This window comes from Oryctolagus cuniculus, chromosome 14, assembly GCF_964237555.1.
Source record: "Oryctolagus cuniculus chromosome 14, mOryCun1.1, whole genome shotgun sequence".
NCBI lineage: Eukaryota > Metazoa > Chordata > Mammalia > Lagomorpha > Leporidae > Oryctolagus > Oryctolagus cuniculus.
The window spans coordinates 58,417,170-58,436,964 of NC_091445.1; the positions used below are offsets into that span (position 1 = coordinate 58,417,170).

General features: G+C 43.2%; 1 protein-coding gene across 1 annotated transcript in view; it reads right to left on the reverse strand.

Moving 5' to 3' along the window:
• The window catches only part of MTMR12 (myotubularin related protein 12), a 102,641-nt gene that overhangs the window by 57,168 nt on the left and 25,678 nt on the right, over positions 1-19,795 (reverse strand). The window contains exon 2 of the mRNA XM_008262096.4: positions 218-278. Within this exon, the coding sequence (XP_008260318.1) occupies positions 218-278 (61 nt within the window). The remainder of the gene's footprint in view (positions 1-217; positions 279-19,795) is intronic.

Genomic DNA, 19,795 nt, shown 5'->3' on the forward strand with positions numbered 1-19,795 from the left:
AAGAAAGAGCAAGAAAAATTCTTCGCAGATGTTATAATACTTAGACCCAGGTGTGTAGTTACTGAACTAAAGACCGTGGTATTTTTGTTCAACTCATTACTGTTACATGTGAGAGGATGAAAACAAAAAGGAGTTTATATATAGCAATACTAGGGATGATGTAATTTTTCATTAGCTTTGAGTTGTACAAGGAGTATTTTGCTAACAGCACTGATACCTGGCAACAAGTGAAGAGTTACTTCCTTCTCAGTTACTTCCTTTTCGTTTGTGTGAATTTCCTAAAAAAGAAAAACAAAAGGCAGTATTTTCGTTTAAGGGCTCAAAAAGAATAAAATAAATCCATGCTTTTGGAATACAAACTAAAACACTACTTACCCTAGGAGTTTTTTTAATCTGAAAAGCTAGTTACTTTTTAAAAACTTTTCACTAAAGGAAGACAGAAAATTCCAACAGTCAGGAATAGTCAATTTATCAGACTAAAATTAAAAAAAAAAAATTAAAAAACTTAGGGACCAGTGTTTGGCCTAGTGGTTAAGACACAATCTAAAACACCAACATTTTACATTGAAGTGCCTAGGTTCAATACCCGGCTCTAGCTCTTGACTCCAGTTTCCTGACAATGCAGACGCTAACGGCAATATGTTCAAGGAACTGGGTTCCTGCCACCGATGTAGGAGACTGGGACTGATTCCCAGTTCCCAGCTCAGCCCCAGACACTGTGGACATGTGGATGGATAATGAACTAGTGGACAGGAACGCTCTTTCAAATGAATGAATGAATTTTTAAAATGCAGAAACTAATATTTAGGATTGATAACAACTGTAACCAGCAGAAGGACTGGGGTGGACATTCCTTATGTAAAGGAGCAAGTTAAAGTATCACACATCAAAGCAAGACAGCTCAAATATAGTCAGAGAAATAGAAGACATGCACTAGTAGGGTTCCACCTCCCTCCAACGAGAATCAAAGACGGAAAGCAAATGTTTGTGTTCTTCTGAGAAAATGAATCTGTGAAAAGGCTTGAAGACATAAGAGGAAAGAAAAGTATGAATGTATATCACTACAGATTCTCCTGCTCTCAGTAAAGGCAGCTGGAACAACCTTTGCCCACCCTTCCTTACCTAAAACCACAAGGCAAATGGGGAATTAAGGCCTGGATCTGTGGTACTGTTTCTCAATAAATGAGTGCCTCTATTTGGGTTCAGTGTTTACTGAGTATTCAAAGATACTTAGAAAACCTCAATGAATGGTGCTTCCAAAGCAATGATCATAAATGGCTATTGTTGGGGCCAGTGTGGTGGCGTAACAGGTTAAGCTGCTGCCTGCAGCACCAACATCCCATATGGGTGCTAGTTCAAATCCTGGCTGCTGCACTTCTGATCCAGCTCCCTGCTAATGAAAGCAGCAGATGATGGCCCAAGTCTTTGGGAGACCCTTTGGGAGACCCTGATGAAGAACATGACTCCTGATTTCCTCCTAGCCCAGTCTGGGCCATTTTGGCCATCTGGAAATAAAACCAGCAGAGAGGAAAGAAGACCTCTCTCTACCTCTCTCTGCCTTTCAAATAAATCTTTTTTTAAAAAAAATAATAATGATAAAAATAAATAACTATTGTTAACACAGCAAAAAGAGAAGCATGGTAGGACTTCTAAAGAAGCCTACTGCACCACCTAGGAAGTATTCTTGGTAAAATGTCCAACTAACCTCAATCTTAGTTTATATGGCAATTGACTAATTTGTAAGAAATGCTGGAACAGAAAAACACGTTAAATGATAATGGGGGATTCAATCAGCCAAATCCTGACTATGGAAAATTCTATAAGATACACAAGTGCTGTCAACTAATAAATCTGGATTCTTTTATTTGGGGGGGGGGGGGGAGAGCAACGTAGAAAGCTCTAGATGGGTTAAGTTTTCTGAATTTTTAAATTCAGACCGAAAGATGGCATTAGAAGAAACAGGTATAGTTGAGGCAGGGAGAGGCTAGACACCCCATCTTAAGGCTGAAGAAGAATGTCATGGCTTTTCCTGAGAACCCATTTTGAGCATAGTCTAATTTGGAGAAGACTATGATTTCTGTTCCATGAATGTCAACTAATCAAGTCCTTCTGAGGCAGTGCTTCTCAAACTCTGGACATGTCAGATCATCTGGGGGCTTGTTACCTATATAAAGACATTCAGACCCTATATAAGTTTAGTGACTTGAAGATGTGTAAGGAGGAAAGCTGGGCCTCAAGTTTTGTAAAAAACTCCTCAGTTAAGCAGTCTCACAGCAGACTCATAGAATGACAATTGCTTTAAACAGCACTCTGACCTCAGAATCAGCCCTTAAGGCATTCCAGTCTGGCTGAAAAGCCCATGAGAACATTTCAGGCATGGAAAGCCAAGACACTGTGACAAAAATGTCCTACATGAAAGATCTCTGTGACTGAGACTCCAGTGAAAAGAACAGGTCATCAAAGAAGGATGTACTTTTCTCTGAAGGGAGGAGAGAACTTCGACTTTCCTTACGGCCTTGTCTAAATATTGACAGAGACTGTAAATTCAAAAAGCTTCCATAGCCTTGGCAGCTCATGTCAAGAGCCATGGGTGATCACAGACATCATACATAAGAATGTTAATTGTTAAATCATCAACAGGAGTCAATGTGCACTTACTTCACTTGCAGGACCTCTGTCCTCAATGAGTCACATTATGAGAATTAACTGTAAAACTTGTTCCCAGTTTTTGTATGTGTGTGTGTGTGCAAATTATTGAAATCTTTACTTAGTATAGTCAGTCTTCTGTGTATAAAGTTAACTGAAAATGAATCTCAATGGAGAATGGACTGGGATTGGGAGAAGGAGGATGAGGTGGGGTGGGAGGGATGGTATGGTGGGAAGAATCACTATATTCCTAAAGTTGTACTTATGAAATTTGTACTCATTAAATAAAAGGTTTCTTTGGGGGGAAAAAGCTCCCCTAGTTGATTCTGATGCATTGCTCTGGGGTTAAGCAAGAAAGACTATCTGTGAATATGTAAATGCTATCAGCATGTTGATGATTTAGAAATTCTCATTGAGCATTTTCATCATGTCATTGGTAAAGAACTAAATTAAAGCACAATTATTTTTTACAGGTTCTATCATCTTTCTCTGAAGAGAGAGCAAAATTATTCATTAAATTCAATCACCTGTTACAAAACTATCAAGATCATCATGACTTGTACTCGGAATTCAGTGCAAACACTGGAGCCAGCCTGGAGAAAACTGCAGCCTCTGGTTATGTCACCAGAAGTCACCTGGTGATAAAGCATTTTTATGATCCAAAACTATCTACATTAAACCTTGAAATGGTTAACAAAATTCTTTATATTCCAGAAGCAAAACATCCTGAGACACCTTTTAGGGTTTTGACCTTGCCAAAACTTCCTTTCCCCAAACTACCATTCCCTCCTCCTACAACCTCCTGAAACAAACCTCCTTCTCCCCAGTCAACTGCATAGGAAAACTATCAAGGACAGTAGATAACAACATGGAGTTAAGTATTTTATCTCTCCTATTAACTTGGCTGAAGAGCTCAGAGCTATTAATCAAGACAGCTCCTTAAACCACAGATTTGTAAATTTGGTGACAAATACGGGGAAACAGAGAAAAGCTGTTATACAGAGAATGAGATGCATGAAGAAGATACATGGAAATAAAAGCCCAACCTCCAGACACACAAGCAATAATGGTGGTCTATGCCCTTCCAGGCTTTTGTGATGCCAATGAACACCATTTATTCACCTGTTACAGCAAGTTCTCTTGCTGCCATAAATTTGCCAGAGTCAGTTGCAAGCCACAGATGATTAGAATCATATCACCCACTTTATGAATGTATAATACAGTTAGAGTCACAGGATATCACTAAGATGGGCAGAGAGGAATCAAATGTCAGACTTAGCATCCATAGCCTGAAGTATGCGGGTTCTAGGTTGGATGAGGATATTAAAGCCCTCACAGGATTTTGCCATTATTCAGCTGGTAAAAAAAAAAAAAAAACAACAAAAAAAAAAAACACCCTGAATGGCTTTCCTTGACTGCTACCAACACATTCCCTGTAAGACCTCTCTGGGCCTACCCTGTGCCCAACACACACCAGGTAAAACAGAAAGTGACTTTAAAAACTTAAAGCAGGGGGTTGGGAGAGCTATACATATGAAATTTGTTATTCATTAAATAAAAACTTTCAAAAAAAAAAAAAAAAACCACGTAAAGCAACAATAACAACAAACTTCACATCATTCCTAACCTTGGGATTTCCAAAATAAGTGATATGTGGATATATATTTTATTTTTTTTAAAGATTTATTAATTTGAAAGGCAGAACCAGAGAGAGGCAGAGGCAGGGGCAGAGAGAAAGAGAGAGAAAGGTAGGTCTTTCATCCGTTGGTTCATTCTTCAGATGGCCACAACAGCTGGACCTGAGCCAATCCAAAGCCAGGAGCTTCTTCCAGGTCTCCTACATGAGTGCTGGGGCCCAAGGACTTGGGCCATCTTCTGCTGCTTTCCCAGGCCATAGCAGAGAGCTGGATCAGAAGTGGAGCAGCCAGGACCCCAACTGGCGCCCATATGAGATGCTGGCACTGCAGGTGGCAACCTTACCCGCTACAGCACAGCACCAGCCCCTGGACATATATTTTATTGTATTTTTTTGTTTTTTTTTTTTTAACTTTTATTTAATAAATAGAAATTTCGAAAGTACAACTTTTGGATTATAGAGGTTTTTTGCCTCGTAACCACCCTTCCACCCACAAACCATCCCATCTCCTACTCCCTCTCCCATCCCATTCTTCTTTAAGATTCATTTTTAATTATCTTTATAAAGATCAACTTAGTATATACTGAGTAAAGATTTCAACAGTTTGCACCCACACAAAGTATAAAGTACTGTTTGAATATTAGTTATACTGTTAATTCGCATAGTACAACACATTAAGGACACAGGTCCTACAAGGGAGTCCCAGCCTGTGTCCACATCTGAAACTGAGAGCTGCACTGCACAAAGAGATGGCACGCTAGAGTCTAGCCACGGTTGAAATCACAATACAGATGTGACTCTGCTATCTGTGTCCAAGAGGCAGGATCCTTGATAGCTTTCCCTCACTAGAAACTAAAAGGAAGACTCCTATAGACCCACTCTCTCCATTCCAAATCACTCAATCATGCATGTAACCATATTCTCTGGGATGAAGATCAATCTCTTAGAGCATTTCCTGAGGGAAAGAAGCAGCTGGGGACCTTTGCCCACTTACCCTCATCTCAGTCAAATGCTCCAAAAGCTTAGTGAACAATTTTCATTTTAGAAGCACTAACTTCAGCAGCAATGTGGTGTTTCCACATAAGCTCCTGTTTATCTTGCCTGCTCCACTTCCTGTCCAGCTCCTGCTAATCTGCCTTGGAAATCAGAAGATGGATGGCCCAAGTGCTTGGGTCCCTGCCACCCCTGCCAGGCTCCTGGCTTTTAACCCAGCCCAACTTAGCCATTACAGCCATTTTGGGAGTGAATCAGCGGATGGAAGATCTCTCTCTCTTCCCCTTCTTCTCTGTGACTTTGCCTTTCAAATAAAAAAATCATTAAAAAAAAAAAAAAAGAGAGAGAGAGAGAGAGAACAGTGACTCATCTTCCCTCGAATGATGCTAAAAATGCTTTAATGATGGGGTCAGTACTGTGGTGTAGCAGTTGAGGCTGCTGCCTGCACTGCCAGCATCCCAAATGACCACCAGTTCGAGTCCCAGCTGCTGCGCCTCTGATCCATCTCTCTGCTATGGCCTGGGAAAGCAGTGGAAGATGGCCCAAGTGCTTGGGCCCCTGTGCCCGCATAGGGGATCTAAAGGAGGCTCCTGGCTCCTGGCTTCGGACTGGCCCAGCTCCGACCATTGCAGCCAACTGGGGAGCAAACCAGTAGATGAAAGACCTCTCTCTTTGCCTCTCTAAAACTCTGCCTTTCAAGTAAATTAAAATAAAAAAAAATGCTTTAATGTTGGTACTAAATTGCTTGCCAAAAATAAATCTGATAAAAGGAAGTCCAAAAGGCAAATAAGTCATCCAGGAGGCATATTTTTATGAAGCATGCAGCAATTTCAACACTGGAAGAGATTGACAGGAAAAACACTCAGATTCCTTACAGTGCTTTAACCTCCTACTAAAATTGCTGCCATTCATCAGGCTTCCTTCAAGCACTGCAGACAGGGGAAGGAGAGGTCAGAATCACATAGTGGGGCCGGTGCTGTGGCGCAGCGGGTTGACGCCTTGGCCTGAAGCGCCAGGATCCCATATGGGTGCTAGTCCCAGCTGCTCCTCTTCTGATTCAGCTCTCTGCTATGGCCTGGGATAGCAGTGGAGGATGGCCCAGGTCCTTGGGCCCCTGAACCCATGTGGGAGACCTGGAAGAGGCTTCTGGCTCCTGGCTTTGGATTGGTGCAGCTCCAGCCGTTGTGGCCAATTGGGGAGTGAACCAGCGGATGGAAGACTTCTCTTTGCCTCTCCTCTCTCTGCATGTAATTCTGACTTTCAAATAAATAAATAAATCTTAAAAAAAGAAAAAAAGAATAGCATAGTAGTGAAATGCTGCCCCCCCTCCAAAAAAGTGACCTAACCATCAGATATATGTGAGCTTCTGCCTCAATGTCAGTAAATAAATTATAGCAAGACCATATTCATCCCAAACCTAGATCATAACAACACCCTAACCTACTTAAATCAGAAAGGTCTCTGGGCAGTAATAACAGACATGTCAAAAGCTTCTATACAGTGATCAAAGCCTTCTTTTTTATGACTTATCTATTTATTATTTATTTACTTGAAAGTCAGAGTTCCACTGAGAGGGAAGGAGAAGCAAAGAGAGAGAGAAAGAGAGAGGTCTTCCATCTGCTGGTTCACTTCCCCAATTGGCTGCAATGGCCAGAGCTGCGTCAATCCAAAGCCAGGAGCCAGGAGCCTCCTCTGGGTCTTCCCACGTGGATGCGGGGTCCCAAGGGCTTGGGCCATCTTCCACTGCTTTCCCAGGCCATGGCAGAGAGTTGGATTGGAAGTGGAGCAGCAGGGACTTGAACTGGTGCCCATAAGGGATGCTGGCACTGCAGGCAGCAGCTTTACCCGCTATGCCACAGCGCCAGCCCCAAAGCCTTCTACAATCTGTTTGCCTCTCTCATCTTCCACCTCCACTGCATACTTTCAACTCTAATGATAACAGCCAATATTTAAGCTTCTGTTATGTGCCAGATATGTAATCTTCATTAGGATCTCATTAATCCTCGTAACAGTTCTAATACTGATATTCACATGCATAGATTTCAAATTTTTTGGCACCAAAACAAACTTATCTTTAAATTTCATTTCTGGGGCTGATGTTGTGGTACAGTAGGTTAAACTGCCATCTACAATGCTGACATTCTGTATCAAAATACCAGTTTGAGTCCTTGTTGCTCCTCTTCTAATCCAGCTCCCTGTTAATGCACCTGGGAAAGCAGCAGCAGATGGCCCAAGTGCTTGGGCCCCTGCCACATACGTGGGAGATTGAATGAAGCTACTGGTTCCTGGCTTCGGACTGGCCCAGCCTTAGCTTTTGTGGCCATTTGGGGAGTGATCCAGCAGATGTAAGATCTCTCTGTCTCTTCCTCTATCACTTTGCCCTTCAAATAAACAAATCTTATAAATAAAAAAATCAATTTTCCCTGAACATTTTTAAGTACCTGTCCTATTATTTCCATTTTATCGATGAGAAAACCAAAGCTTAAAGGCATTCAGTAACTTCTGTGAGGTTTTACAGGAAAATGAGTTATTAACCAAGGATTAGCCCAGGTCTCATTCAACTTAAAAGTCCACATTCTTCGTTGCTATGTGCCAGTTCTAATAAACATGGTCTCCAGTTTCTTTATGATGAGTACAATAATTGAAGCAACCATTTTTTAAAGATTTATGTATTTATTTGAAAGGCAGGGTTACAGGAGGCATAAACAAGGAGAGAAGGGGAGAGAGGGGGAGAGAGGGGGAGAGAGGGAGAGAGAGGGAGAGAGAGGGAGAGAGAGGGAGAGAGAGGGAGAGAGAGGGAGAGAGAGGGAGAGAGAGGGAGAGAGAGAGAGAATATCTTCCATCTGCTGGTTCACTCCCCAAATGCCTGCAATGGCTGCAGCTGGGCCCTCCCAAAGTCAAGAGCCAGGAGCTCCCTCCAGGTCTCCCATGCAGGTGCAGGGACCCAAGCACTTGGGACATCATCTACTGCTTTCCCAGGCCATAACAGAGAGCTGGATTGGAAGTAGAGCGGCTGGGTCTCAAACCGGCACCCATACAGGATGCTGCCACTGCAGGCAGTGGCTTTACCCACTACACCACAACTCCAGCCCTGAAGCAACCACTTTTGTAGTAGGAAATAAGTCTTGCTACAAAACTGATTAGAAGTCAGACAAATTCTCTTAAGAGAATTGTACTGTACTATACAAGGATTTGCCACTTACAGCAAAAGCATATGAAAGTTAAGGTTGATTCCCAAGGGGCCAGCATTGTGGCACAGCAGGTAAAATTGCCACCTGTGATGCCAGCAATCCATATGGGTGCCAGTTTGAGTCCCGACTGCTTCACTTCAGATCCAGCTCCTGGCTAATGTGCCTGGGAAAGCAGAAGATGGCCCAAGTCCTTGGACCACTGCATCCATGTGGGAGACCAGGAAGTAGCTCCTGGCTTCAGTCTGGCCCAGCCTAGCTGTTGTAACCATTTAGGGAGTGAAACAGCACATGGAAGATTTCCACTGTACTTGGCACCAAGCGCTAAAAAGACACAACACAGACATTTAATTTCCTCAGTTACCCTATTTTCTAGACTAGACATTTAATATTCTTTAGTTCCTCCATTAAACAGAAAATCTGAGGGAGAAGATATATTTGCATTCACATATTAGGTGGGAATCTTAAAATTTATCCTTTTAAAAGTAGAAAGCTACATTTAAAAAAGTTATTTATTTGCTTGAAATGCAGAGTGACACAGAGAGAAGATACAAAGAGATCTTCCATCTGGTAGTTCACTCCCCAAATGTTTACAGTAGCCACGGCTGAGTCAGGAGCCAGGAGCCAGGAGCTCAATCTTGGTCTCTTACATGGATGGCAAGAATACAAATAAGTGGGCCATCATCTGCTGCCTCCCAGGTAGGAGGCTGGATCAGAAGTGAAGCAGTCTCAATCTAAGGCACTCCAATTATGGGATGTGGGCATTCCAAGCGGCAGCTTAACCTGCTGTGCCACAATGCCCACCCCTGAAAGCTGTATTTTTAATAATAAATGTCTGCCTTTCCTCATGTTTCTCCAACCTTCTACACTGGTACTAATAACAGAAATAATACAGACTTGAGGATCACAGTCCAAATCTAGCTCTGGTAACTACAAATATGACCTGGTATAGGTCAATTAACCCAAATTTGCTTCAGCTTCTAATTGAAAAAAAATCTACCTAATATGAGGTCTTTAGAGCTACATATATAAATATCTGGCACATGTATTCAGTAAATTTTCATTGTTGGATACAGCAGTATCTGTCCTTAATCTCCTTTCTTTGAATTTCTGCTTTCATAAGTAAACAAAGAATTCAAACATACTACATAAGAGCTATAAGATTGTCATGTGAGTACAGTAACTTTCCTCCCAATCCTCTTTCCCATGTTAAACTAACCTAGAAGGTCTCAATTCTTTCTTCTGTGATCAGAGTTCCAGAAACTAGCAATGCCCAGGTTGGCGACTGACTTTGCCTACATAGAAATATCTGAAGCTATGGAAAAAGACATGACATTTTTCTATTAATAATATTTGGTTTTTAGAAGTCCATAATGATTTACATCTGATCATTTTGCATCTTATCTTTTGCAAACAGAAGGTATTTTGAACGACATGACCTGAAGAGTAAACTAATGACTTTGTTAAAAGGATACTACATCCTATAAAAGCGACTGCTCAGGCATGCTTACAACAGAAAAAGCTTTCTTAGCTGCCAATTTTATTCAAAGTAGATCAAGTTGCTGAAAGTTGGTAACTGAGAATAAAAATCTATATAAGCACTTGGGCATTGGAATGTAAGTGCCATGCTATACTCAAACATCACTCATATCTAGGTGATCACTTGCAAAAGACTGTAAATATACATTATGCAATTCTTACTGATGATCTGCTCAAGAAAAAATAAATATTGCCATCACTACCCTCAACTATGTACCCCTGACTCTGCCAAATCACCAGTGCCAAGAACAGAAATAACCTAGAAGCCTTCAACAAATCAGGGTATATAAACAGCAATCATAAAGAAATTTTCCCCTCAAAATATTTTTTATTGAATTTTTCTTTTAATCTGATTTTCAGAAACTATCTTGTTTGAATGGTGGAGAAGGGGTAACAAGAAGAGAATGAAGTGTATTCACTGGCAATGTCCCATATTCTCCTCATTCCTTTATGTCAAAATAGCTTTTTGAACTCCACAGAAAAATATCGAACTAGAAAATATAGAGACAGCATTTCAATATTCTTAGGAAGACAGGTGTTCCCCATCCTTTGCTAACTGATACAAGAATGAACACAGCTGAACAGAGAAGAGTGGTGGATACCCATGTCTGAATATGCTGAATCTTGTATATGGATCTCAGAATGGGTTCCAAGACAAGATGAAATTCCCACATGTTCATCCTACTCTATAGAGTGCTTTGTCCTAAATGTGTATAAGCTGTTGCCTTCCATCAATAAACTGGCCAGATACGTGATTAAAGGCTGTTGAACCTGACTTTTACACCCGGATAAGTAAAAACAACACAATGGACTGGTGAAATTTCAAATGTTCAACCTGTGAATGCCAAAGTTTACAGTACCTCTTTCCAAAGTGAGTACAGGGTCAATGCTTACTGAAGGTAAGAAGCAAATAATGATAAACATTTCTTGAGCCTTAAGTGTCAGATATTAGTCAAAGAGCTTTATACTTATTAACTCATTTAATCTTCACAGTATGCCTTTGAGGTCGAGTTACCACTCCACACAATTATCTCCATTTGACAGATGCAGACACACAGCACATGGCAGAAGTAGAAGTCAAAGTCAGGTAAGCAGGCCCAGTTTGTGTTTTCATATGATGCCGTACTGTCTCGTATGGAGAAAGATGGATGAAAGAGAAAGGACAAACAAGACAGTAACCAGTGAAGTACCTGCTAGACCCACAAGAAACTAGGTCAAAACAAACATCACAGAAATACCCAGAAAAAACCTCAAAGAAGATTATAGAGAGGACAAAGAAGGCTGAAGGAGGCAAACAAAAAACTGCTATCCTCCAGGAGTAATGAACTTAAGTGACACTGTCCCACTGCATGATAAAGAACCTTGGAGGCTTCACCGATTCCAGCTGAACCACTTACCTCTTAAGACTTCCTCCACTGGGCTCTCCAAGGCTGAAGTCTGACTGCCACTCCAAATGACCCTCAAGAGTTCGATGGGAATCTTCTGATTTGCCAAATTCTGGTAAAGGCTCTAACTACAAACAATACTGCTGTCTACTGCCTGGGCAATTCTGTGCTTTCCTTCAAAGAGCATATAGCTAAAGATCACCCCAAAGTGCCCTTTATAGTTCCTTCTCATCCTCATTTTTCATTCTATCCTATTAATACAGTAGTCCTTAATTATCTGAGGTTTTGCTTTCTCAGGTTTTCAGTTACCTGTGGTCAACCACAGTCTGAAAACATTAAATGGAAAATTCCAAAAATAAATCATTTATAAGTTTTTTTTTATTTTATTTTTTTATTTTTTGACAGGCAGAGTGGACAGTGAGAGAGAGAGACAGAGAGAAAGGTCTTCCTTTTGCCGTTGGTTCACCCTCCAATGGCCGCCGCGGCTGGCGCGCTGCGGCCGGCGCACCGCGCTGATCCGATGGCAGGAGCCAGGAGCCAGGTGCTTTTCCTGGTCTCCCATGGGGTGCAGGGCCCAAGCACCTGGGCCATCCTCCACTGCACTCCCTGGCCACAGCAGAGAGCTGGCCTGGAAGAGGGGCAACCAGGACAGAATCCGGTGCCCCAACCGGGACTAGAACCCGGTGTGCCGGCGCCGCTAGGCGGAGGATTAGCCTAGTGAGCCGCGGCGCCGGCTTTTTTTTTAAATTTTTGACAGGCAGAGTGGACAGTGAGAGAGAGAGACAGAGAGAAAGGTCTTCCTTTTACTGTTGGTTCACCCTCCAATGGCCGCTGCGGCCAGCGCGCTGCAGCCGGCGCACCGCGCTGATTCGATGGCAGGAGCCAGGTGCTTCTCCTGGTCTCCCATGGGGTGCAGGGCCCAAGTAATTGGGCCATCCTCCACTGCACTCCCTGGCCACAGCAGAGAGCTGGCCTGGGAGAGGGGCAACCGGGACAGAATCCGGCGCCCCAACTGGGACTAGAACCCGGTGTGCCGGCGCCGCAAGGCGGAGGATTAGCCTAGTGAGCCGCAGCACCAGCCCATTTATAAGTTTTAAACTGAGCACATTTTGAACAGCATGATGAAATCTTGCACTGTCCTGCTCCATCCTGCCCAGGACATGAATCATCCCTTTGTCCAGTACACTGACATTGTATATACTACTTCACAGGTTTTTAAAAAGTATTTCATTTATTTATTTGAGAGGTAGAGTTGCAGACAGAGAAAGGGAGAGACAGACAGAAAGGTCTTCCATCTGCTGATTCACTCCTCAAACGGCCACAATAGCTGGAGCTGGGCTGATCTGAAGCCAGGAGCTTCTTCCAGGTCTCCCATGTGGGTATAGGGGCCCAAGGACTTGGGCCATCTTCTACTGCTTTCCCAGGCCACAAGCAGAGTGCTGGCTTGGAAAAGGAACTGGTGCCCATATGGGATGTCAGCACCACAGACCAAGGCTTAACCCACTATGCCATCGCGTGGGTCCCTTAACTGTTAGTCACTCCGTAGATATCTCAGATCAACAGTCAGGTTTGCGGTGCCCATGTTGAAGTAACCCTTGCACAGCAGTCTAACACTCCATCAGAATGCCTACATCATTTATGTCACTTCATTTCATCATGAAGGTACTGTATCACATCACGCATCACAAGAAGGATAAGTACAAGACAGAGACAATTCACTAAAGCTTTAATTATAGTATATTGTTATAATTGTTCTATTTTATTACTGTTAACCTTATACTAGGCCTAATCTATAAATTAAATTTTATCATAGGTGTATGTATAGGAGAAAACAGTAAAAGAGTACTTACATGGTAATGGAAAAATAAAGCTAAAAGATAAGTTTTTTGGTTCAAAAATTTTGAAATTCATCCAATTTTTAAAAATATACACTTTGGGGATGGTATCGTGGCACAGTAGGTAAAATCACCACCTGCAATGCTAGAATCCCATATGGGCACAGGTTCGAGTCCTGGCTGCTCCACATCCAATCCAGCTCTCTGCTAATGTGCCTGAGAAAGCAGCAGAAGATGGCCCAAGTCTTTGGGCCCCTGAACCCACATGGAGATCTGGAAGAAACTTCTGGCTCCTAGCTTTGGCCTGGACCAGCCCTAGCTCTTGTGGCCATCTGGGGAGTGAACCTGCGAATGGAAGATCTCTGTCTCTCCCTCTCTCTCTCTGTCCCTTTCAAATAAATAAAAATATATCTTTAAAGTAAATACACATTTTGCATGGAATTCGGTGACCTTGTATATGAACAGATTTTAATTTTTTGCATAAAAATAAACATCTTTAAATTCTACTTCTCCATACTTTAAAAATTTTATTTGAGAGACAGAGCTCCCACCTGCTCATTAAATCTCCAAATGTCCAGAAAAGCCAGGACTGGGCCACGCCAAAGCCTGGAACCAAGAATTCAATCCAGGTTTCACACGGGTAACAGGAACTCAATTATTTGAACCAACACCTGCTGCCCCCCTCCCAGGGTGTACATTAGCAGGAAACCAGAATCAGGAACAAAGCCAGGACTTGAACCCAGACACTCTGATATGGGTTGGGGGTGTCTCCACCACTAGGCCAAATGGCCCCCACCCACCATGAACTTTTTTAGGTGCCCTCAGGTATATGTATAGGGTTGGGTACTACCCATGGTTTCAGGCATCCACTGAAGTCTTGGACTATATTCCCTACAGGTAAGGAATGATTCCTATGTTACCTATAAATATATCTCAAATCCATGCTCTTCTTTTATAGTCTACCAGTACCACTCTATTCCAAGCTATTCTCATCTCTCTTGGGGACCTCTGCAATAGCTTTACAAATGGCCAACCCAAATTGTCCTCTTTCTAATGCATTCTCCACCCTAAAGCAGGAATGATCCTTACAGAACACAACCTGAGATGGATTATTTATAACATGAAGACAATACTGACATGACCTTTACCTTCTTGTCCCATCTGGTCTCCTAGCATCTGTTTCCTTTGTGGGCATAGCTGGTCACATGGGCCTTTCAACTCTACATACCTGTCTTGCTCTCTTTCACCCTCAGTCATCCCACAAGCAATTCCTCTTGCTTGAAAAGCTTTTGAGGAATACCCGGGAATTTTATCAGATCTCAGGCAAAAGGTTAATTCCTCAAGAAAGCCTACTCTGTTACTACATTCATTCAGCCACATATACACAGGTACTTCAAAAAGTTCATGGAGGAACCAGTCCTGTGGCATAGCAAGTAAAGCCACCGCCTGCAGTGCCTGCATCCCATATGGGCGCAGGTTCAAGTCTCAGCTGCTCCACTGAGAAAAAATGGCCTGGAAAGCAGCAGAAGATGGCCTGAGTCCTTGGGCCCCTGCACCCATGCAGGAGACCCGGAAGGAGCTCCTGGCTCCTGGCTTTGGATTGGCGCAGCTCCAGCCATTGCAGCCATCTGGGGATGGCCACTGCAGCCATCATGGAGGGACCAGAGTTGTGGTGCAAAGGGTTAAGCTGCCACTTGTGACATCACCATCCCACACTGTAGTGCTGGTTGGGAGTCCCGGCTACTCCGCTTCTGATCCAGCTACCTCCTAATGTACCTGAGAAGGTTAGAGGAAAATAGCTCAAGTGCTTAGGCACCTGCTGCATATGTGGATGACCAAGATAGAGTTCTTGTCTCCTGGCTTAGACCAGCCTCAGATGTTGCAGCCACCTGGGGAGTGAGCCAGAGGATGGAAGATATATCTGTGTGTACATGTAAGTCACTTTACCTTCCAAATAAATAAATCAATCTTAAAAAAAAAAAAAAAAAAGCTCTGGAGAATGGACCTAAAAGGTAAGTTTATGAGTGAGCATTTGGCCTAGTGCTTGAGATGCTCATTAAGATGGCTGCATCCCATACTGGTGCTTAGATTCACTACTAGGCTCTGTTCTTAACTCAAGTTTCCTGCTAATGCCAGATTCTGGGAGCCAGCTGTAATGGATCAAGTGAATGTCAATTGATTGGGTTCCTGCCACCCACATGGGATACCTGCACTGAGTTCCCAGCTGTTGTAGACATTTGGGGAATAGAACAGCAATTGAAAACATACTGTCTCTCTCTCAAAAAAAAAAAAAAAAAAAAAGTTTATTTTGATGCAAAAGTTTTAAAATTCATTCACAGTTTTTTCCTGAACTTTCTGAAGATCTCTCACATTCTCTTCCCCCAGCACCTGTCACAACTATAATTTCACATTTGTTTACATAATATTTAAGTCTATCACCTTAGCAATTTATAAACCCTGGTGGGTAGATCTTTGGTTTTTTGCTCACCATCATACATCCACAGAATCAAATGCAACTTTGTACAAAGTAAGTACTCAAAACATTTTGTTGGGGCAGGCATTTGTGGCACAACAAATTAAGTCATAGCTTGGGATGTGTGCACCCCATACCAGAGTGTCAGTTCAAGTCCCAGCTATTCCACTTCCTATCCAGCTTTCTGTTAATGAATTCTAGGAGGCAACAGTTGATGGTTCAAGTGCTTGGGCCACTGCCACCAACATAGTAGACCTAGCTGGAGTTCTGGGTTCCTAACTTTGACCTGGCACAGTCCCGGCTTACCACCAGATGGAAGCACTCTCTGCCTTTCAAGTCGACAAAAGTAAATAAATAAAAATTTAAAATGTATGAAACATGGGGCTGGTGCTGTGGGTTAGCAGGTAAAGCTTCCACCTGCAGTGCCGGCATCCCATATGGGCACCGATTCGAGTCCCGGCTGCTCCACTTCTGATCCAGCTCTCTGTTATGGCCTGGGAAAGCAGTAGAAGATGGCCCAAGTCCTTGGGCCCCTGCACCCCCGCGTGGGAGACCCAGAAGAAGCTCCTGGCTCCTGGCTTCGGATCGTCGCAGCTCTGGCCATTGTGGCCAATTGGGGAGTAAACCAGTGGATGGAAGACCTCTCTATTTCTCTTTCTGCCTCTCCTCTCTGTGTAACTCTTTCAAGTAAATAAATAAATCTTTAAAAAAATGTATGAAACATATAACATCTGAAACATTTGCTGAATAATTCAATAAGTAGTGAGAGGTTTTAAAATATCCTATGCTTTTACATAATTTTTTTTTTACATTTTTAAAAGTACTTATTTGTAAGTCAGACTTGCAGAGAAAAAGGAGGAGGGAGGGGGGAGGTAGGGGGAAGTAGGGAGGGAGGGAGGGAGAGGGGGAGAGAGAGGGAGAGGGAGAGGGAGAGGGAGAGGGAGAGGGAGAGGGAGAGGGAGAGGGAGAGGGAGAGGGAGAGGGGGAGAGAGAGAGAGGGAAACTTCCATCTACTGGTTTACTCCCCAAATAGAATGGCCGGGACTGGGTCAGGTCGATGTCAGGAGCCTGGAACTCTATCCAGGTCTCCCACAGGGGTAGCAGGGGCCCAAGCACTTCGGTCATCTTATGTTGCATTCCCAAGCACATTAGCAGGGAGCTGGATTGGAAGTGGAGCAGCAGAGGACTTAAACCAGGATCCACAGGATACCAGTGTTGCAGGTGGCAGCTCAACCTGCTATACCACAATGCTGGTGCCCTTTTTCCTTATTTTTAAAGATTTACTTATTTATTAATTTGAGAGACAGAGCAACACAGGGAGAGAAATATCTTCCTCCACTGGTTCACTCCCCATATGGCTACAACAACCAGGTCTGGGTCAGGCTGAAGCCAGGAGCCAGGTACTCCATCCTGTTTTCCCACATGAGTGGCAGAGGCCCAAGAAGCTGGGCCATCAACCATTGCCTCCCCAGGAATATTAGCAGAAAGCTGGATCAGAAACCAGAGCAGCTGCGACTCAAATTGGCACTCTGATATGAGACACTGCCATCGACAAATGGCAGTTTAACTAGCTGACCAGAATGCCATCTAACATTAGCAGGGACCAGAGAAACAATAGGTAGACTTGGGCACTATTATGGATGCCATCACCAAATGCTCTAATTATAAAGTACTGGAAAAAGAAAGCATTCTCTTAACTGCCATGTATTTGGCATTAATATAGAGAAAGTATTAATTTTGAAGACTGCCCAGAAGGAATTGCAGCAGGGTAGTAGCTGTGGATAGGCCTGGTGTCATCCTAGAATCTTTCAGCCAATTCAACCAGCTGCCCTTTTACTATTCCTATCTGCTGAGCAGTAAGAGTTTCTTAAACCATCAATCAGTTTCAGAGATGGGTTGGACTCCCCCTTCAAGCCTCTGCCCTTCTATTCCACCATCCTTCAACTCTGACACTTCCTGCCAATTGCCTAATCAAAAATGGTGACAATCTTACTACCACAACTGTCAAGTGCCATAAAATTCCTCAATGAACCCATTAACTATCATGTTCAATGTACAGGGAAAAATAGGTAGAAAAGGTGTGGTTCTTTAAAAATCAAGCAGACTTTTTTCAACAACTAATTCATTTGAAGGTTAGCAAATTTTCAAAAAACATGTTGGTTAAAAATGGGCTATTTAGCCGGCGCCGCGGCTCACTAGGCTAATCCTCCGCCTTGCGGCGCCGCCAGCACACTGCGTTCTAGTCCCGGTCGGGGGTGCCGGATTCTGTCCCGGTTGCCCCTCTTCCAAGCCAGCTCTCTGCTGTGGCCAGGGAGTGCAGTGGAGGATGGCCCAGGTGTTTGGGCCCTGCACCCCATGGGAGATCAGGATAAGTACCTGGCTCCTGCCATGGGATCAGCGCGGTGCGCCGGCCGCAGTGCGCTGGCCGCGGCGGCCACTGGAGGGTGAACCAACGGCAAAGGAAGACCTTTCTGTCTCTCTCTCTTACTGTCCACTCTGCCTTTCAAAAAAAAGGGGGGGGGGGGCTATTTGCTTTGCACAGATTTCTTGCTACTCCATTTAAGCCTGGAAAACCTTGCTATTGAGGAACAAACTGCCAGCAGAGGTCAAAATGTGACCAAATGTTCAAAACTAGGGTATCTCAGCCTAAATCCAATTAGAAGAGTGGTGTGACATAAATGAAGAGCAATTCTGCACGAGTGGCAGGATCATGGCTGAGAATTTTTTGTTCTTTATTTCAACATTTACTTCAATGTATGGCTACACTTTTTGTTTGCTTGTTTGTTTGAATTTTAAAAGGTTATGAAAAATAATGTCTTCCAATTTCCGCAAGTTCTACCCCACAGATCAAAGGAGACCTCTACATCTGTTCAAGATCCCACTGTGAATATCAACAATTCCACAGCTGCCACCACTCCCACATCTTCTAAGAACCTCGCCCATGCTGAGACAGAAGTACTCTCCTCCTTCCAGCAACATCTATACCAGACAAGATACAAGAATTTGAAAATTGCCAGTCTTGAGGAAGCCTATGGCCCAAAGGAAACACAACTACTCAAACCCATACTTTATGATTGGCCCAGCATCAGAGGAAGAAAAGCATCTTCACATAGTGATTTCTGAGGATTGGCTCCAAATCACAGGCTCCAATGAGCCTGAGTCAACACTCAAGTTGTGTCTGCTTACTCAAAGTTACAAGATAATGCACCTCTAATATATACCAATTCATTTTAACAAACAGCTACTTACTATGCCAAATACCAAATGCTGCAGATAAAAAAAAAGATGACTATGAATTGATTTTTGCCTACATGAAATTTAGAAAAAATCAGAAACTGGATAATTTGGCATAAGTACCAGAAGGCTACAAAAAAGTCTATGTCTCCATATCATCTCACTTAATTCTCCCAACTCTATTTATTAACAGTCACTGAGTCAGGTTAAGTGAACCAAAGCGGGCCTCAAGTCCCAGTTTACCTCACTATAGTTGTGCTTTTAACTACAATCCAACCGGTTTCTCCCTGCTGACCACCTCACCTTCTCCATGCCATTTGCACTCATCCACTTACAGAACTATCATTTCCTATGCACCTGGTTGATTCCAGGCACAATAAACACAAGCATGAACACAAATACAGCTCCCATCTCCCCTGAGTACACAGGAGACCAACCACACCATCAGCATTAATAATGATGAGTGCTCCACTGCAGAAATACAAGGGACAACGGGAACATGGCAGAAATACCTAACTGCATCCAGAAAGTCAGAGAACACTGCTACCAACAAAGTGTCATTTATAGTGAGACAGAAAACTGGCCAGAAATTAACTGCAGATAAAACGGCCAGCTCTCTTGGTCTGCTCTTCCTCAAGTCTCCACTCTGGACAGGCTCCTTTTACTCCTCACAAGCCCTGTGTTCTCTGGATGAGTTCTCTTACTCAGGACATTTCAACAGTTTAAGGCTGATGCTCCCAATAACTCCTCGCTCCAGATATGTCTTCAGAGTTCCAGACCCAACAGACTCCTGGCTACCTGCACTGGAATGTTCCTCAGATCTTTTGAATTTACATTTCGAAATCAGCTCTTCACTTTCCCCCACA